The 21,502-nt window shown below is 43.3% G+C and overlaps 1 protein-coding gene across 10 annotated transcripts in view; it reads right to left on the reverse strand.

Moving 5' to 3' along the window:
• Positions 1 to 340: 340 nt before the first annotated feature.
• The window catches only part of RHOBTB1 (Rho related BTB domain containing 1), a 121,827-nt gene continuing 100,665 nt past the window's right edge, over positions 341 to 21,502 (reverse strand). For all 10 annotated transcript variants that reach the window (XM_015088333.3, XM_027062072.2, XM_027062073.2 and 7 more), the window contains 7 exons: positions 21,125 to 21,310; positions 16,955 to 17,934; positions 15,029 to 15,147; positions 9,041 to 9,191; positions 6,139 to 6,227; positions 3,043 to 3,148; positions 341 to 2,521 (listed from right to left, as the gene is read on the reverse strand). In XM_015088333.3, the coding sequence (XP_014943819.1) occupies positions 2,352 to 2,521; positions 3,043 to 3,148; positions 6,139 to 6,227; positions 9,041 to 9,191; positions 15,029 to 15,147; positions 16,955 to 17,934; positions 21,125 to 21,310 (1,801 nt within the window). In that variant the 3' untranslated portion in view covers positions 341 to 2,351. The remainder of the gene's footprint in view (positions 2,522 to 3,042; positions 3,149 to 6,138; positions 6,228 to 9,040; positions 9,192 to 15,028; positions 15,148 to 16,954; positions 17,935 to 21,124; positions 21,311 to 21,502) is intronic.

Raw genomic sequence — 21,502 nt, forward strand, 5'->3', positions numbered from 1 at the left:
TCTCACAAAACATGAGATCATGATCTGAGCTGAAATCAGGAGTTGGACGCTTAACTGACTGAGCCACCCAGGAGCCCCCACACCATTTCTGCTTTTTCCAATGCTCTGTCATGTCTAGTGACATAACTGTATTATCCAAGGACAAAGAGCCAGATCCCTCATTTGGCATTTGATTGTCTGCTGGCAATACCAAAAAGATGACGGTCATTAACATGCCTTGTTATGGAAGCACACACAGCCCCCATGACCCAGCACCTTTATCATTTTGACTTTTTTTTTTTAATGCTATTAAAATTATACACATGATATTTTGGTAGTCCTTAAAAACAAAAAGGAGGCATTTTATAGCTAAACAGTTTTATTGGCTTTTTGTGAAATAAAAAACACGAAAACAAACCACCATGGTTAAAGGCCATAATCAGCATCAACCAAATGAACCAGCCACTTGGTTACAGTAGCTGATGACAAACACTAGTGGGTATTATTGCTTATTCCCCAGGTTCATTTACATGTCCATTATATTTTGGCAAGATTACAATCACATGGGAGCTTTGGTTGTATAAATTCAACTCTGACCATTCACTAAAAACTCAACTGTTGCCATTTTATGGTGGGATATATGTCAAATCGTCCTGAGTCTTGACATTTATCCTCTCATTCTGTCTCCTTTCTCCTTCTGTTAATGCTTTACAGCCCCACTGACCAAAAGTTAAAGTAAAAGCATTTACAACCATCCATCTCTACTCTAGTGCCCTCTCCTTTGTCATGAGAGGGTGATGCATTTCTGGGCCTCTTCAAACTCTTGTGTCTGGTGTGTATCCACTGCCAGTAAATAAATGTCCATCCATAATCTGGATAGATTTTCAAATGCATATGGTTGTCAACACTGGGTTTAGACTCAACTCTCTTCTAACTTCCGACAACTAGAAAAAAAATCAACAGCCTTTAGCATCAGTAAGTTGACCTCCCAACAAAATAAGCCCTAGCCCCTGCCATACAACATCCCATGGCAAGTATGGAGCTGTCGCCTTAAAATGCTCTGTATGAGTGCTGTAACGTTTTAATGTACAGAGAAGCAATGATTGACTGCTTCTATAAAGCTCCCTTGCTCAATGCTTTCTATTTTAACACTGAAAACTCAGAATGACAAAGGGTCAGGACTAACTCACAATAGCACCATTTCCTAGACTCTTGGAATAAGATTCCTGTCTGCGTTGGAGAATGCAGGGACCACAGACGACCCAGCCTCCAGCTTTGCGCTTTCATAGGCCCCGCTGAATCTCAGTAGGGGTGGGTGGTCTGCCTCAGCCTACTTCTACAGTGGCATGAATTTTCCCTGGGAAGAGTTAAAAATGCGTGTCTTACAAAGTGAAGTTGGCTGCAGGTGAGAGACCTGAGGAAGCCTGTTTCGGTTGGAAAGACGATGGGACAAAGTCTGGAGATCTTTCCCTCGCCCATCTCGATTCAAGTCATTAGAGAATCTGCATGCAGAAGCATGGCAAGATCAAGGAATACTGCGTGACACAAACCCGAACACAGCAATCCAAACACCAACACTCTTATGGTATCTTTTGTATTCAGGTCCACTGGTGGGTTTGCCCTGGATAATGCTGGGATTTAATAAGCCCTTCTAATGATTATAAAGATTATCCTCTTGAATCTGGACATTTTAAACAACAGAAGATTTGATATCACTGTATTTTACATGGCACATATAACCATATAATTACTAGCACTTACACGGCAAATATTGCAAATACACATTCTTGGAGTTGACTTGGTAATTATACCAATGTTATTCAGCAGAACAAAGATTAAACACTCTCTAACTTGCGCTTGGGGGAATTTCATTCCAACCCTTTACTTTACAACGAGAGGATAACCCTCTAATTATGTAATAATGCTTGGTGGTCATGTGGGCAGAGAATCACAGGGTGACTTCATGGTTAATTTGTGGCCTGTAAAATAAAGTAATACATAGTATTTTCAGTTCAACAAAATACAAGAGACCATATAAAAATATTTTCCAATTTGGAATTTGAAACATGAAAGCTGGATTTTTTTTCCTTTGTATAAAAACAAACGGAATAACGGACTAAAGTTTATTAAGCCTTCTAACAAAAAATATACATATAGGTTTAAGGAATGCAGCGAGCGTCAACTTCCCTTTTTGTCCAGGCTCATTGATGGGGAGGCTTGTGCTTTGATCCCAACAAAGATAAATGCACAAAAGTGGAGGAAGATCAGTGCCTGAAACCTGAACTACGACTTATCTCTAATAATAGGACTAATTTTACAGTAGTGCTTTTAAAAGTGTGTGTCAGATTACTGATTTTTGTTTCTCTTCCTCCTCAGGCGACTGCTGGAGATGAATTCCAGAAGCACCACTTCCGTCTCGAGTGATGTTTATTTAGTGCAATGTCTTCCTTCTCTCGTTCCCTTTTCACGCGCTGGTAGTGGTCTTCTTCCTTCAGGTACCACACAGGGGGCCAGCGGTGCCGCTCAAAGTATTCCTGGTTGTCTGATGAAGGAAAGATGAAGATGATAATACTCTTGGTTCATTGAATGCTTCTATATTCTAGGTTCTGTGCCTAATGCTTCTCATACATGCTCTCTTATGTATTCTCTCAACAGCCCGGTGTGTAGGACCATTTGCAGATAGTGACAGGCAAGTTTTGAGAGTTACCATCACTTGCCTGAAGTAGCCGGGCACAGAGAACCTGAACCCAGGACCGCCTGACTTCAGAGTGTAGGCTTGGCCCTAGGCATGCCCCCCTAGACAAGGACGAGCAACAACCTCGGCAGGCTGTGCAGCAGGGAACCCCGATCCCCACTCCACCCAAATCCCTCAAGGATGAAGTTCTTCAAAGAGAATTCCCAACCCACAAGTCCTTGTGTCACATCACATGCATGTGACTGCCAGCCAGTCACAAGGAATTCTCCATGAGCTGCCTGCTGCTCATGGACCTTCCCAAGGGCACAGAGGTAAATGCTTCGGTTGGAGGCAATGAGAGCTGGACACATAGGGACCCACAGTCTCACCTGCAGATTTCGATTTGATTTCCTTGCGGAACTTGGAACAAACGCTGTTGTAGTTGGTGCAGATGTGGTGCAAACACCAGGCGGCCAACTGGTGGGCGTTGTGGAACTACAGGGAAGTGACCAAAAAGGGGGGGGGGGTCAGACTCTGCTTTCTAAAGTGGGGCCACAAAGAATAGGAAGCCATGAGAGGGGTGAAAGAGATAAAGGGCCTGTGTGACTAATTCAGTAAACCTCTTGTTTTTTTAATTTTTATTTTTTAAAATTTTCTTTTTTTGAACGTTTATTTATTTTTGGGACAGAGAGAGACAGAGCATGAACGGGGGAGGGGCAGAGAGAGAGGGAGACACAGAATTGGAAACAGGCTCCAGGCTCTGAGCCATCAGCCCAGAGCCTGACGCGGGGCTCGAACTCCCGGACAGCGAGATCGTGACCTGGCTGAAGTCGGATGCTTAACTGACTGCGCCACCCACGCGCCCCTAAACCTCTTGTTTTGACTACAACGTTTTGACTTTGGCCATGGTTCCAACGCCAGCCAAATATAGTGTTTGGCACACCCTTCCTTGCCCCTGTGATAGGCGCACCGAAAATAATCACCATGCCAGATCAGGAGCTGAGAGCGCGCCTTATCTCCCAGCCTCCCCCATCGCTGGCCCACTCGCGAGAAATGACCGTGGCCTCAGGAAGGTGCCAGCCAGCAGTGGAGCAGGGACACCAACTCTGTTTAAGGAAGCCTAGGCGATGGAGCACTCTGTGTCGCATGTCAGAGCTCAACTTGCTGGGGCCGAAGATCTGAAAGAGGAGACTGCAGAATGTGTAACTGTCCTATACCTGTCCTTTGGTTACCTGAGAAGAGGGGGTGGTGTGGGCAGGGTGGCAGGGAGTCGACACTCACAGCATCTCCTTTCTGAGCAGGTGCCTGGGGAGGTAGCAGCTGAGGGAGCTGTGATCAGAACAGACTTCGTGCTCAAAGATCGACAGTCACCTCCCCATTTCTCCCCAAATTTGGCAGGTCTACTCCACACCCCACACTCTGTCAACGTCTTTCTCAGACATCCATTCAGTTTGTTGATCCTGAGGTTTCTTTGATTGGGTGAAGCCCCGAAAGTGACAGGGTGCTTCCTCTCTACCCACGTCTCTACCGTGAACAAAGGCCCAGAAGAAAGGCGAAGTCCTCAGAAAATAACTCAAGAAATTCTGAGAATTGCAACCCCAACATTATAGACAATTTTGGCTGATGCTTCCAACTTCTCCTGATATCAGGTTTCTTTCGGAAAGTAAGATTAGGGCACTGGTGTCCTGGAGTTGGCCTGCACCCGCCCAAGGGAGTCAGTTGTGCCTATTTCTTCCCTACTCTGAGTTCAGCAATTTCACGTTGTTAAGGTGGGGGGATTTACACCATGGAAACTGGAAAATGCAACAACAGATCAGGGTCTCACCTGTCCCCAGGCTCATTGTGAAACAAGCCCAGCATGCCACTAGGCTAGGGTCTAATGAATGAGCTAAGATATGGAAGACGCCATCCTCAACTCTTCCTGCCAACGCATGTCAGGGCAGGGACACAGAGCAAATCAACACAACTGCAAATCATTACCTCAAGTGGCCTCGCCCTATATGGAATTCTGGGTCATTTTATTTTTCTCCAGGAGGAGTATTTACCGGAGAGAGCACAAGTTGTAAACTATGCTCCAGACCTGTTTCAAAAGACCTCAGATTCCAAGTATGGACAACCAGTTAAAAAAATTTTTTTTTAACATTTTACTTTTGAGAGACAGAGAGAGACAGAGCGTGAGCAGGGGAGAGGCAGAGAGAGGGTAAGACACAAAATCCGAAGCAGGATCCAGGCTCTGAGCTGTCAGCACAGACCTTGATGCGGGACTCCAACCCACAAACCATGAGGTCATGACCTGAGCCGAGGTTGACCCCTGGCCTACTGAGCCACCCAGGCACCCCTGGTTTTGATGGGAGCTTGCTAATCCTACTGCAACAGATGTCTGTTCTTGGTTTTAATTGTAACTTCTACTAGGCTGTGTTTCCCATTGGATTTTAGTAATTCATGCTTCTATTTCTCTCACTGCGTATGATTGCCCATACCATTTGTAGCCACATGTCCTTTTGTCTAGGGTGGTGTCTGATATGTGGGGAGAAAATAAAAATACTTGTTGCATGGTAAGTTACAATGAGCAGGTTGCTGTAAAGTCCTCTTCTGCCTTTTCCCCTTGGGAATCCCAGCCATCTTGGCCTGCTACTTCCTCCCCCCTTCTCCCTGAAACCACTTCCTCTCCCTTAACTGAGAAGGATCTAAGACTTAGTAAACCATCACCCTAACACAGAAAGGGAGCGAAAACCAAAGCCAGTGGGCTGAACAAAGGACTGAAGAATTTTTTCTTAGTTCCTCCGTAAACTCATTGTCAGTGAAGTCTATGCCAGGGAGTAAGCATCCCGCATGGGTGCCTTGTATTGTGAGAGGGCTTCTACTCTTCACTGCTCTTTCTTGGACATTCTTTCCCACTTGATTCTCAAAATAATCTGTAAGGTTGACAGGATGATAAGGAAACTGAGGCAGAGTTTAGCTTTGTGCCTTGAGTAAGTTATGCATGACAAAGCTGGAGCTGGATCTTGGGTCCTCGCTGGAAGAGTGCAAGTGTGTACTGGGATTATGGAATCACAATATTGATATTAACAAATACTGATTTTGGAAAACCCCGGGAGAGCTGCAGTAAGATGTAGGGCATTACAGGGCTTCGTGGAGTTCTAGAAACTGTCTGATCTTGGCCAATATGTGTCCAAGAATTCAAACAAGGAGAGACAAAACCTTCCCCTATCATGCCCCACGTTGTTCTCCCACATGTGAAGCTGGTGCCTCGGGGGACAATGGGGCTGGCGTGGGGTAGGGTCCTTGTTGTTTTCTCAAACGAAGCCCAGCAGGGTGAATGGTGCATGAAACATGAAACTCTCAGATCTTCTCAGTGTACACAGGGCCCTCTGTGACTCAGTGGTGACATCTTTATTTAGACAGATGCAACAGCGGAATGTTTTATCAGCATTAAATGAACTGGTTGAACACACTGAAAAGGTGAAAGGCAAACTGTTACAGACCTGGGCCAGTTCCAAATAAGAGAGCACTTCCCCGTCGATGCCCACGCCGCTCATTGCGGCCTTCGTCAGCTCCTGAACAGCATACTGCTCTGGGGAAGAGACAGAACAGGAGAAAGTTGAACCATACCCTGTAAGCCAGACATCTCGCCTAGAGGGTCTGGTCTGGGACCACCTAACTGAAGAGGAAGTATGGGACACAGCTCTGGTAGCCATCTAAACTCAGCTCAGGGTGGCCTGTCAGCATGGGGAATTCTGGTCTCCAGCCACTGTACCAACAACTGTGGGACACTCGTTTGCTCTTCTGAAATAGCCAGAGTCCTCCAGACCTTTGCTGTCCAGTATGGTAACTACCGGCCACATGAGACAAGTTCAACTTAAATTAAAATTAACTAAAATTAAAAATTCACACCCTCAGTCACACTGAAGTGCTCAATAGCCACATGTATATTGGGCAACACAGATGCAGAACATTTCCATCCCTGCGGAAAGTTCTATCGGATAGTTCTGCTCTGGAGAATCCAGCGCCTTCATAGAATCCTCTAGACTCTCTGCTATCTTCCTGTTTCACAGTTTCTCCACTCCTATCACTCCAATTCTCAACAGTCTCTGACAGTGGAGGGACTGAGTATCAGAGGAATGGATCCATATGGGGAATTAAAAATTTGAATGCCTATGTCTGTCTCAACAGCTGAAGATGGGTGACATCTTTATTGCTCAGCTTCTTAGAGTCTAAAGACTGGGGAGACCTTCACCCAGAGGTAACAAAAATATGGTTGGGAGAGCTACTTAAGCCTGGGAGCTGCGTCCAAGGCTTGGAAGCTGAATTGGAATAGTGGCTCTGAGACTGAACTGTCTTTGCCTCTGTTTGGGGCCATCACCTACATTTGGGATTGACCTGTGTGGGTACAATCTAGGCTCCCATTTCTAGCTCCTTGATGTCAAGGTGCTTTTTTCATCTCTAGCCACTGCATCTATTCTTCTAGTCCAATAAACTGTCTTAATCATGCTTACCTTCTGTTCTGGCTCTACGTACGTCTTAGTCAACATGCCTCTATCTGGTCAATACGAGATCTATGTTTGAATGGTTTCTTTGGCACAATCTTCCTTGGCTGGACTGACAAAGAACTATTTGGGACTAAATTTTCCAAAGAAGTCATTGGACTTTTTCATTTCAAGTTAATAGCAACATTTCTTGACATTCCTTTAACATGTAGGTTTGCAAAGCATTTTCACGCCACAAACTGATTTTTTAAAAAAAAAACATGTTCTAAACACTCTGTACTAACCAAACACTATAAATGATTAAGGGAATTTTCTTAGGAAGCTCTATATTAATCATAATAGTAATGATAGCATTTAATAACAAAAGGAAAGATGCACAGAAGTCTGTCGTTTACCCAAGAAGCTCTCTTTGATTCAGTTCCTTTCACGGAGAAGTCAGTCCATGTTTTCATCACCATACTTAATATTTAAGCAGAAATGGCATTATTTTAAGATTAATCACAAACCTTCTTCAGCATATCTGGCTCCAAATTGGTTTTGACTATTTAAAAAAAAATCAGTTCATCCTCAGAGGATAAATACTTGTAAAAACTGGATAGTCAAATGGATCAGAATCTCTACCTCTGAAAAAAGGAACTGCTTCCTGCAGCCTACTAGAGTTAGCATTTAAAAAATAAGTACACTCTGGATGTACTGGTTAAAAATAGTTTTTAAAAAGTCAAATAGCAATGCTTCAACAATCTCTTTCTTTCTTTCCAGTGGGGGAAGAAGCAAGGCAAGGAGGACTTTGATCTCCTGGTAGAAACCTGGAGTCCAGAGGAATACATTTTCTTTTCTAAAGACACTGCCAGAAAGTCAAGTGCAGATAAGACCAGTTAGTTTGTTCTGACATTCATTTTCATTCACTTAATGATTCAACAGGTATTTACTGGGAAGCTAATATGCTCAGGCACTTTTCCGCATGAGGGGGACAGGCAGGCCAATGTATGAAACTGGCACTATTTCTGCTTTCACGACTAACAGGCATCAGCTAACGTAGTGACAAACACCCAGATTGCTAACTGACACCTGCAGTGAATGAAGATGAAGGTTTACATTTAAAAAAAAAGGTATGTGAATATATATATCCTATTTAGACCTGTTTCAGCTTACCAGCCGAACAAATCCAGAAATGACACATAGATTTTGAGAAGTGAAGCCAAGTCCCCCTTTTTTCTTTCTCCCAAAATGCTCTTGACAATGTCAGAACATTTTCTAAAATAGCTTTAAAAAAAAAAAAAACACTTACATAATGCTTACTAGGTGCCAGACACTGTTCTGAGAACTTTATATATATATCTTAACTCCTTAATCTTCGTAACAACTCTACAGTAGAATAACATGGTCCCCATTCCAAAGAGAGAGAAAGCGGAGACACAGTGGTTAAGTGTGAAGTCATCTAGCCAGGAAATGGTGGAGTCAGGATCTGAGCCCGAGAAATCTGGCTCTGTAGCCTATGTTCTTAGCCACTGCCTCCTACTGCCTCTTTCTTAGAGACTGTGTCTGAGCACACATTATGGGGATAATATGGACACAATAGTTTTATTTCAAATTCCATGGTCCACAAATGAGGCAGAGTGCATAGAGCATCGGTCTCAAGAGCAGGGATCATGCGTTATTCATCTTGATAACTGCATCACCCAACAGGGCCTAGCACAAAGTAGGTGCTTAAGAAAATATTTGTGGAATTGAATTGGGCTGTCTGATACATCTGATCAATTCCCACCACCCTGAACAAGACAGTCCTATGTTGGGTGATACAAAATTAATTTTTATTCCCTGGAAACGTTATTTTTGTTTAAGTGTAATTTTGACAAGCCCGACAGTCAGACGCTGCATGGCCCCCAGTCATCAGCCTTACCTGCAAGTGCAACCAAGTGTGGCAGGCAAAATCTGTTTGCCAAGGCAATTAATTCCAGTGGGTCCAGGTCCAAGTTAGGTGACAACTGCTTGGTATAAAGATAATCCAATACCGCTTGCATTGACATCTTGTTTATGTTCGGGAGATACACCTGAAACATTATTTAAAAAGCTAAGTTCTGCTGAAGAAAGCAGTGGGTACATTTTCAGGCTGCACTGCTTATAAATATCCCAACTGCACGATTTGATATTGGCAAGTCCGGGACACTTGCTTTGAGGCTGTGTATAGAAGTCATTCACTATTTACTGCTTTACACATAACAGTGTGATTTGTAGATGACAAAAGAGTGGGGCTGCCTGACAAAGCCTGATTTGGAATTTTTAAATGGCTATTTGGACTTATAAATCAGGCAAATGGGCTGTAAATGTATGATGACATTATGGGCTCTCTTTGCCAAGTACCTTATAATACTCTATTGTGGGGAAAGAAATCTCCTAGCGACATGACAGGTGTTGGGGGGAGCTGCAAACCACACTGTTGCTGACACACGATAGAGCCCAGCTCTCTAAGATGTCAAAACAGAGGATGAGGAACCACCTAGTTGCCACAGTGACTGGCTCAATTCCAACGTTCTATCGATAGCGGCTAACACAATACACACACTTCATTGTTTTTCCTATGACATGACCGCATAGATTCAAAATTATCGGAACATTATCAGGTATCAGTAGATTCAGAGAACCCAGAGAAATCCTTACCTGGGACATCTGGGGAATAGTTGGTTGGGCATCTTCTTTGTAGGATTTACCTAATCTGTCTCCTGAGTACCTGTAGTTGTTGCTAATATTAATATATGCTGGAGTTCACTAGAGAACCAAGGCATGGATCAATGAGGATGCACACTGCTGGGCAGCATAGAGACTCTAAGTAACTCTACAAGACGGACCCCGGCACAGTACAGAACAGTACCATTGGTATTAGCTACTGGAATGATAATGATAAAAATTGAAGGCTTCTTATACACAAGGTACTGTGATCTACTCTGATCCTTATATCCTCCCCAGGAAGAAGAGACTATTATTTTTGCCATTTTACAAGTATGGAAATTGAGGTTCAGGGAGGTTAAGTCCCAAATCCAAGGTCACAGAGCTAGTCAGTGTCTGGGATTTGAACTTAGGGAGCATAATTCTAAGGTCTGTGGTCAGAGCCACTGTGCAGTACAAGAAACCCTTCATGGCAAGGAAGCAAAGGTTTGTTTGGCTCACAGTATAATAAAGTACTGTATTTCATTAACAGTTTTTAAGAATCAGATTTTAAGTTGAGAAGGATAAGCAGTTACAAACTTCTGATTTCTGGTGCTTAGCAAACCTCTATATACCACAGAAAGATGATTACATCTCTATTATACATCTAATCTCTCCCTCCTTCTCTCTCTCTCCACAATCTACATGGGTCTCATGGTCAATGCATTCTAGTGTTGTGGTTCCAGAATCATTTAAGCTATCTCAGCCTTCTATGTCATTCTTCTGCATGGCCACCAGCCACTTCAGACAGGGACTGTCCTTTCAGACAGAGCTTTCTCTTTATGTATCAGAGGGAAGGCCCAAAGAACTTCCCAGAAATAGTAAGAAAATTCCACACACACACCCTTTCAGACACAGTCAATGAAAACAATTATGATTTGGTAAATAAGCTGTATGGGTTACTACCATCAAGGATTTGACAAAGGTCTTCATTTCAAGTTTCTAGGCAACCTCTACAGTAGATAGAACCTGGCAAGTAGACACTGTTACTGGTGTGATTTTAAAATAAAGAAGCTGTTGTATTGTAATTAATTCCTATTCCAGTGAATCTAATATCAGTTGTACCTGTGCATATGCTTACATACATATACGTTTATGTACACATGCATTTATCTTATGCAGATCGTGTTTGGATTAGTACAATTTTATACATAATTGAAGGTTAAGTTGTGAAACTTTAAAATTTGGACCATTTTGGTAGTGAAGGTATGTACATTTTACAAAGTCCTAAGTGTGATAAAGTGTTAGTGATCATAAATATAAAAAGTCGCAGAGCTTTCTGTGAAAACCTGCTCTCTCAGCTACGGGGAGGTCTGCTATTTTGAAAACAACGTCTTAGATGCCAGGGCAAGAGGCTGGGAAAGGCCTGGGGGTTTGTCACTAAAATGAGTGTGACCTTTGACTAATCATTCTCCCTCTCTGACCCTCGGTTTCCTCATCTGTTACATGGGAGAGATTTGGAAGAGGTGATAACCTTCAGCTTTTTCTTCTTCACGGAGACTCTGGATTTGGAAGATATTCATATTACCTTAGCATTTTTTGTTAAGACTGTGTTCTAAGTCATGACAAAATGAACATCCTAAGTGAAAAGAAATTATTTCTAGCAACAAGAGATGACAGATTCCTGTAAGCAGCCCTGCCCCAATACTTTCAATGTCTTTGGAGTGTTCTGACATTTGATTAAAAAATTTTTTTTAACGTTTATTTATTTTTGAGACCGAGAGAGAGAGAGAGAGAGAGAGAGAGAGAGAGAGAGAGATTGTAAGTGGGGGAGGGGCAGAGTGAGAATGACACAGAGAATCCACAGCAGGCTCCAGGCTCCAAGCTGTCAGCACAGAGCCCGATGCAGGGCTTGAACTTACAAGCCTCAAGATCATGACCTGAGCCGAAGTTGGAAGCTCAACCAACTGAGCCCCCCAGCTGCCCCTGGAATGTTCTGACATTTATCAATATCTGTGGCTTGCTTTTTCCTTCTTGTGTAACATAAGGCAAACAATTTTTTGAAGTGATGGCTTTTTTTGGGCAAATAATGTTAAGGACCGTTAGAGCAAATGAAAACAAACTAAAAACACGTTTAGAACACACACCATTCTCATGTTTCTTTTTTTTTAAGCCCGTTTCTGTCATTTCAACATTTATGTTTAACTGCATAACAATGGAGAGACTACTTTATAGAACTTTAAAAACAATATAAATGAAGCTATATAAGAAATGGAATTAAGAATTTTGCATCCTACCTGCTGGACATAGCTTAGAAGAAATAAGAGTCAGCAAAGAGACTCTAATGCTATCCTAAACTACGTCTCTTATTCCAGTTTCGTTGGTTTAAAATTTTAATTGCAAAGATCAGCTCAGACTATTAGGCTTATAATTAGAGACAGTCTCACAGAGGATGAGAAAGTTTTCCAGATTCAGAGCATTGCTTACTACAATTCAGGCATGCATTTTTAATGAACCACTTGCTGAGCACCTCTGGGGAGAGAATTATGCTTACTGCTACATTAAAAGTAATGAGAAAAATAGAAGTAAAATACAATGTCTTCTTAAATATTAAATGACAAAAAATGTTAAAGTAACGTCAATGGGTATATCTTATTCCTTTCTGGATATGTATGAGAATTCTGTTAATGCCAAAAAGAAAGAAAGACTGAATTTGAGGTTCGGGAAGTCAGGTTTTCACAGGACAATAAAGAGTTAAAAGGTGGCCTACAAAGGACAGATCCCAAGTCATGGAATATTTACTGAGCATTTAACTGATGTTTGTCCCTCCCCGTGACCCGTCCACCACACTTGGCTGGTTTAGGAAGTGTGGAACTGGGGTTTTTTTTTAACTTGGGGCTTTCAGGGGACAAAGACTTTCAATTACTCATGGAAAGAATTTAACAAGGATCCTCCAGGACAATGGTCACCGACATTTCTTGAGCTTTCATATGTTCCAAGCACCAAATTCCATGTTTCACACATGTACTCTCATGACTTATCTGCCCTCTGAAGAAGGTTCTCTTGTTATCCCCATATTAAAGATGAGGACACAGGTTTGGAGAGGGCTGGTCGCTTTCCCAAGGTCAAACTGAGACTAGAGTTCAAACTATATAACCATTATAGTCTACTCTGGAAATCAAGAGAAGGGGCAGATGAGGGCACACATGTCAACAGCTCATGGCATTCCTGATTCACTGGCTAAAGGAATTTGGCACAGACCTCCTGTTGCTTGGGTCCATGGTCTCTGTCTTCTAAGCTGGGTAGAAGCCTCCATACCTATTAACCTCAGCTATCGTTCTAAGTGGCAAATGACCTAGTCTTTCTAAGAGGTAGTGCTAAACAGGTGGCCCCCTCCAAGAGAGGCTGTTAACCATAGACGAGTGCATTCATGTTCACTGCCAAGTTTTTGTTTTGGTCACCTCTCCTGCCCATTTTAATCTGGAGACGATTACAGTCCATTCTGGGAAGGGATAAAGGGGATTAGCATTTGTGAGGTCAGCTCTGACAGTGTCTCTTTGTGCCTGGGTTCCTGACCTTGATCAAATTCTCTGCTGGGTCAGTAGCAGGTGCTCTGCTGCACAATCAGCACACATTTCAGTGAGCTGGACACATAAGGGAAGCAAGCCTCCGGGCTCTTCATCTCTGGAGATTACTGGAGCCGGTGAAGTGCCATTCGGATGAAGGCTTATTAATCGGTGGCTTCCCCAAATTTTCTTGGAAGTGAGAGTGAAAGAATATGAACACGACCGACATCAAAATAACACTAATGGCAGCGACCATTTACTTAATGCTCATGAGGATCTGCGAGTGTTGACTTTTGCACTTCACCACCACACTGTGGCTATTATCCTGCTTTCCAGAGAGGGAGGATGCCCAGGGCCACACAGCTTATACGTGGAGGAGCTGAGATTCAAGCCCTGCGCCCTTCACTGGGCGGCCTCTACCACGCTGGCGTAGTTTCAGTGACATGGCTCGGAAACATCTTTGGTGGCACAGGAAAGACTTCACTACTCACAGCTGCAGACCTCCGGGCTTATAAAGGCTGGCAGACAGCTAGCAAGGTCATCAGAACAATCCTAACATTTCTCCTCCCCCCCACAGCAGACAGCCTTTTGCTGGGAGTTGGTTTAGGAGCAGCTGCAGTTTGTTCTGAAAGCGGGAGGTGGCCTAGTGACCTCCTCTGCCCCAGCCATCCCTGCTTGTGAGGCCGTGACTCTGCTTCCCTACTTGGGGATGCAAATGCAGGCTCCCGGGTCACTGTGGGAGTGCTTAGATTTCTGGTGTGAGTGCCCCTTTCGAGAAGTTAGCTCTTGTTTTCTCTATTTCTTTTAAAAGTGTGGAGAGATGCTGAGATCAGCAAAGCGAGCCTCTTAGGACAATAAACTTGATGGGGTGTCCCCCTTTAAAAAAAAGATGGTTAAAAAATACTTTCAGAACTCAACAAAAATGCTTGCTCTTCTAGACTAAAGTTAGAAGTGCTTGAATGGAATTTTTCTTTCTTTTCCAACAGGGTTTGTAAAAAGATGAACACAGAATGGTTTCAAGATACTGCTTACTCTGCTCTAAGAATATCTTTTATTCGGAGATAGGGCCAGCGTCTGAGAAGTGACTCAGTGGCTTCCACTAGACCTAAGCATTGACAGCGGTGTGTTCAGAGGAATGACCATTTGCTCCATTACTGTCTTCCTCCAGTTAACAAAGACTTGGAGAAGACGAGTCGGGGCAGTGCCTCGGGGGATGCTGTAGCTCAAGGAGATGGCGAGGGCCATCCAGTGCACCCCTCATGGTGCAGATGAGAAGACAGGGGCACAAGAATGTGGCTTCTCAAGGGCCGTCGTCTGGTTGGGGGCTCAGCTGAGCCCAGGATGCGGGTAAGCGAAGAAACTTTTCACCACCCCGAACTTCTGGAAGACAGACTGCCCCAATTGCATGTGAGTTTGATAGTGTCTTGCTTGGTGACATTTGAAAAAAGTATAGCTGATCATGTTTTACAAATGACAGCAGTGACCATAAAAGGGTGATGCGCAGGTACCACTCAGGTGCTCACACACCACGAGTGAACAGCGGACCATGGCTCCCCATAACAGCAAAATTAAGAAGAGGGTGACCTCCATGGAAGCAGTTGAAGAGCTGAAGTCGTCTGGTTAACCAAACACACACACAGTCATAAAGATACTACTTAGGCTTCTCGGAAGGCACATACCTCACTGTTGGTGCTTTCCACAAATGAGCCCCCAAACATGGCAGCCATCCACTTGCAGCTACAGATCAGCAATGGTTTGTGGGCACTGATGGCTCCATCATCCAACCTGAACGTCACATCTGCCCAAAGATCGAAGAAACATAACCATGAGCCAGCTTTGCTGAGAGTTCAACCCACAGTCACCAACCTGCGTCTCTTACTCTCTTTTCCGTGTCTCTACTTAGTGATTTGGTATCAACCACTACACCCAGATCCCTCTATGTCATCCAAGGATTGAGGAGTAAGTATATAAGATGATACATGAGATCATGATACAAATTCTCTGAACCACATGGTAACATAAAGGAGAGGAATAGTTTTTCTCTCTTACTATGAAAAATTTCAAACATATGGAACAGTGGAAGAAACAGTACAATGATAACTCATTTATCACACTGTTAACATTTTGCCATGTTTGCTTTAACTATGGGTGAATGAGTATGTGTGTGTGTATACGTAGTGAATATGTGTGTATGTGTATATATACGTGTGTAAACATTTTTTAAATATTTATATTTATTTTTGAGACAGAGAGAGACAGAGCCTGAGTGGGGGAGGGGCAAAGAGAGAGAGAGACACAGAATCTGAAGCAGGCTCCAGGCTCTGAGCTGTCAGCACAGAGCCCAATGCAGCACTTGAACTCATCAACTGTGAGATCATGACCTGAGCGGAAGTCGGACACTTAACCAACTGAGCCACCCACGTGCCCCTATGTGTGTAGACATTTTTAACAGCATGACACTTCTAACTACTTTATCAAGAGTTTTCTAAAAATAAGAATATACTTCTAGATAATCATATCATTATTACTCCTAGGAAAATTAGTAATATCATCGTCTAGTTCATACTCAAAATTTTCCAATTATCTCTAAATTGTATTTATAGGTTTTTTTTTTTTAAGACAATCCAGTTGAAGTTCCATGTTGTATTTGGTCATTATGCCTTTGCATTAAGGGGAGGGCGATTCAATCCATTTCACTTAAGGTCCATTGTTTACTGCAGGTTTGTAACATTTCTTTTCATGATTGTTTCTATTTCATGATGGTCAATATTTCAAGTAAATATTATTCATAAGTTTTAAAATTAATGAACAGACTCAGTAATCAATTACTGAATGTATAGTACTAAATATGTACTACCAAGGCATTATGAAAGATAAAGACAAAATGGAAGTATCCATGTAAATAAAAGTCAGGAAGTCAAATTTTAACAATGAAATACACACACACACACACACACACACACACACTCACACACACAGAAGGCTATTTCAGAATTTAGTAGAAACAAACAAGCAATTATGTGAGGGCACTGTGGTCAGCATACAGCATAGCTATCAAGGATAAAGAAGAGGCAAGAGAAATAGAGAAGTGTAGGGTGGTAGAGTGCGAGAAAGGATAGGGAGGGGAACTGGACAGATGAGGCACCCTTGATACGAAGGCAGCGGGTTGCCAAAATCACCTCAAGGATTTCAAGGCCAAAAGGTCAGTGGAGATCAGATGTGGTCAGGGAAGGGAGCCTGAAGGAGTTGAACATCGAGCTGACTTGCTCTGGCTCAGGAGGAATGTGACCTAACTGAGAAGCGCCGTGAGGGTACTTTAGAGGGCAGCTTGTGTGCAAATCCTGGCTCTACCATTTACTACTGTACAACCTGGAGGCAATATGCCTAACCTCCCTGTCAATTTCCCCATCTTCAAAATGGAATAGTATTTGGCCCATTAGTCTGATAAGAATTAAATAGATGGATACACGCAAACTAGAAGGTTACATAAAAAAATAAGCATGGACACATGTTAGTGCTGGTTACTCTCTTGCCTATTTGGGAACAGCTAATGTTTGATAAATCACAACCAAAGGGATCGATGACTTTACCGTTGGACCCCTCACCTGAGAACGACCCTTTGCTGAGGCACTCTTTTATCCGATTGGCCTTCCTGACATGAAATGCTTTTGTAATCTCCTGGTTCATGAAGGCTTCCTTGTTCATGATGTTTTCCACCATCATCCTCAAATCAAACATCTCCAGAACCTCTGCGATCTGAGCCAGGCCCACCAAGTCCTTTTCCTTTTCATCCAGTTGTCCCGTATAAAGAAACTGGAGCAGGGTCCGGAAAGGGCCTGGCTGGACGGAGGAGTCCATCCTGACCACAGTGACAGGGCCCACGCGCTTTGAAATGGGATTGGCTTGCATTTCCTTGTGCATGCCAAGGAACCCCTTGCTCCAGCCTGATAAGGTCTGTGTCTCCGGAGTCGAGCTCTCGCCTTCCAGAGCCAGACTCTCCTGCTGGGACAGGTTCTGGCTGGAGGCCTTCCACTGATTGGCCTGAGGGGTCCTTGGCGTTCCTTCCTCCCGCTCCTCGTCTGGGTCAAGGCTCAATGCCCGCCCCTGGCAATCCCTGCTCTGCTTCTCTTTCTCACCAGCTCCTTCGCTCCAATTTGGGGTTTCTTCACATTCCATTAAAAAAAGATCATAAAATTTGGAAGAGGAGGTAGCGAGGTAAATTCGATGTGCAAAGATGTGCTCTTGGTCCTGAAGGATGAACAGGACGTCGGCACACAGAGGATTGTCCAGTAAACAGGCAGCTTCGCTTGTCCCCATGGAGGGACATTCTGGAACCTTGATAACCGGCGGAGGGGCTTTTGGAGGTAGGAATGGTGCCTGAAGTAAAGGCTTCTGGACTTTCTTTAGGTGGGATTTCCAGAACTGCAGGTGTCGGCGGGAAATCAGCGCTGCTCGGATCGCATTGTCAAACACGTCCTTGATTCCGAACTGGTCAAACACGCTTGTCTCATAGTACGGTATGCCCAGCTCCTTTGCAACCTCTCGGCCTTTTTCTGGGGGCAGAATATCCCCTCTCTTTATGGGCCTAAAATGGAGTATTTAAAAAAAATTATAATCAGCCTTATTTTAGGGAAAAAAAAATGGTAACAAGGGCCTATCAAAGCACCTAATAGAATTGTGCCTTTAAAGTCCTTATTCAGACTTTTAATAAGGCTCTTGAAAAATCGATCTACCTCAAGCTTTCCAAATATAAGGACTCAGGCCTGCAGGGGAAAATGCTTTCAGGAGTAACTATAATAACTGAAGTATCGGCCATTTGCTTGCTATTTGATCCTGGGCAAGTTACTTAACCTTCTTAAGCCTTGGTTCTCCCAACTGTAAAATAGGAATAAGAATAATAAACACCTACATCTTAAAGGACTACTGAGAAGTTGAAATGAGATCATATGCTTAGCACGGTGCCTGGTCCACAGGGAGTGCCTGACAAATATTAGCTGTTACAACGATCACAACTGTGACGTCTGCACCTTCATCACCACGTTATGCTTACGTTTTGCTTGATAACTTTACAGTGAATCCATATACCTTTTCTCACTTGAGCCTCACAAAAACCCTAGGGGTGTTATTTGCATGCCACCTCGTGAAGAAACCGAGGCAGAGAGTCTAAAGGGTTTGCTTCAGATCACATTCGCAATTTGAAGAGAGACCCCTGCCCAGCAGTTAGAGTCTAGAAGCCCCTAGTCCTAGACTAAACGGTCCCCATCCAATAGCCAATTAAGTCTCTTGCATCAGATCTGTGCTTCTCCTTTCATGCGTAACTGCTTCTCTTTTCTTCTGCCTCTGCAGTCACGCCCTCAGCCTCTTTCACTTGGACTATGGCATTAGCCTCTGTACTGTCTTCAGACTCTCCACATTTCAGCCCACAGTTTCCACTGCTGCACGAAACATCCTTACATCACACACGCATGACTTTCAGCTGTAATTCTTTATAAAAATTTCCTCTGGTTCCACACAGCCCTTCAGGCTGGCACACAAGGCCCCTTTACATTCTAATCAAACCCAGGGAGGCCAGGCAGAATAGTGCTGTGACTATGGCATAGCATAGTAAAAGACAGGTTCCAGAACATAATTAACTTTGTTGTTCCATTCTTCACAAACACACACTTGATGCTGAGACACACTCTTAGGAATTGATCTTCCTAAATAAATATTTGGCTTCCAAAATTGAAGGCAATGTGTGTGAAAGGCACTGGTCTTAGGAGAAATATGGTAATACTGGTTACAGTTGGGATCTGAAGCCCTGGACAGAGCACAAGGAAAAAAGGCAGGGTGTTGCAAAGGCAGAGGGAAGTGCAGGGAAGAAGACTTAACTTCAAAGTTTGCTTCTCTGGGCTTTTTGTGCTCCTTCTTCCTGGGACTGACTTGGAAATCACTAACTGGCAAACTCTTCAAGGCTGCGCTCAAATACCAGCTCCTTCATGGGATGGGGACTGTCCCCTCTGCTGTCCTCTAGTGCTCTGTAACTCTCCTCCTGTCCTCCACACGTCTATGGTTGTGAGGCCTGATTATCTCAGCCTATTCTTTTACACAGAAAGTTCTGGATGCCAGGGGCAGTCTCTCTTTCACTGTGAGTCCCCTTTCCCTCTATGTGGCTTCTAACATTCAATTCCTAGTCCATGCATTTAATAGAGGGACTGTGAAAACAACATGAAACATTTTCAGAAAATTTATCCAAAATGCAACAAGAACATCCGAAATTGTCTAAAGAAAATACTATTTGCTTTTGCTGTGAGAGTGTAAAAAGCTGTGTCTGTACAAAATTTTTGCAACAAGCCTATCAGGCAAACATTGAAGGAAGGTATTAATACCAACACTTTTGGGAAAGCTATGCTCTCTGGCAAAAAATGTAGTTAAACATAAAATATATATAAAGTTATTTTTTTTATGACAGGAAAATGGAAGGGGCATGGGCTTTAAAAAACTCTTACTTCCCCCTAATATTGGTATTCACATTTTATAGAAGTAAAACAAATCCCCCCTCAGTTTGATTTTTAAAGTTGTGACATTTTAAAAAACATCTACTAGATGGAGCACCACTAGGGTGGCTCAGTCGGTTAAGCGTCCAACATCTGTGCAGGTCATGATCTCACGGTTCGTGGGTTTGAGCCCTGCATTGGGCGCTGCGCTGACAGCTCTGAGCTTCAGATTCTGTGTCTCCCTCTCTCTCTGCCCCTCCCTCACTCATGCTCTGTCTCTGTCTCTCTCTCAAAAAATAAATAAACATTAAAAAAAATTTAAAAACAATTACTAGTAACATTTAAAGACCAGTGTTCCTGTTTTGCAACTATAGGTCCATATGATGTTTTAAAACTAGACACCACCATTTTGGGAATGAAATATTCTCAGAGGTTGGATTGGGGAAAATGAGAAGGTTAAAAACATTTGGATATGTGTATTTGCATGAACCTGATGTTCTGGGGGGCCAAGAACTGGGACTAGTCAATCTGAATGTTCATTAACTTTATTAAACTAATCATAGTTTCAAGAATGACCTTACTATGAGTAGCTACTATTTTGTTTAGTATTTTGCAAATTTCAAGGCACTTAAAAATTTTTTTTAAATGTTTACTTATTTTTGAGAGACAGAGACAGAGACAGAGAGTGAGTGGGGGAGGGACAGAGACACATGGAGACACAGAATCCGAACTAGGCTCCAGGCTCTGAGCAGTCAGCACAGAGCCCAATGCAGGGCTGGAACGTGGGGCTCAAACTCGTGTAGCCGAAGTCAGACGCTTAACTGACTGAGCCACCCAGGTGCCTCAAGGCACTTAAAAAAAATTATTTATTTATTTTGAGAAAGCACACGTGGGAGGGGCAGAGAGGGAAAGAGAGAATCCCAATCAGGCTCTGCACGGACAGTGCAACTCAGGGCTTGAACTCATGAACCATGAGATCATGACCTTAGCCAAAACCAAGAGTAGGTCGGTTAACTGACTGAGACACCCAGGTGCCCCCAAGACACTTTTATTCACACCAGGTTGCAATTATAAAATTCATTTCCAGAACTGGCCAACCAGTTTACAAAAATGGGTTCCTCACCTAAGAGGGGACGGTGAGCACGAGAAGGGTCAGTATTAACAAACTAACTTAAAGCATATGGCTGCTTGATGGGGCCCCAGAACCACCGAAGAGCATAACCCTAGGCTACAGGGACATCTGTTACCTCTAAACTTTAATTTGGCCAGCACAGCAAAATACTGAGTCCCTTGGCTTACCTTGCTAAAGGGCGTCTGGCTCGATTAACAGCTTCAAGATCAGCATAGCGGAGATCTAGCTGGCAGCCAACTAGAACAACAGGTGTGCGAGGGCAAAAGTGCTTGATTTCTTGATACCACATGGTTTTCACATGATTTAGGGAATTGGGATTAGCAATCGAAAAACAGAGGACCACAACATCAGACCTAAAAGGAAATCACAAAAGAAGCTGTATTTCCATAAAACTTTTTTTTTCTTTTATCATTACAGTTCCTCCCCTCCCCCATCCATCTAATGCCATATCATGTCACAATTAAAAAAAAAAAAAAAGGATAGTATAATACATCTCGGAGTCATGCAAACAGCCGGATAAGCCCCCACATCCCAGCACCAAACAC

Source organism: Acinonyx jubatus, chromosome D2, assembly GCF_027475565.1.
Source record: "Acinonyx jubatus isolate Ajub_Pintada_27869175 chromosome D2, VMU_Ajub_asm_v1.0, whole genome shotgun sequence".
Classification (NCBI taxonomy): Eukaryota; Metazoa; Chordata; class Mammalia; order Carnivora; family Felidae; genus Acinonyx; species Acinonyx jubatus.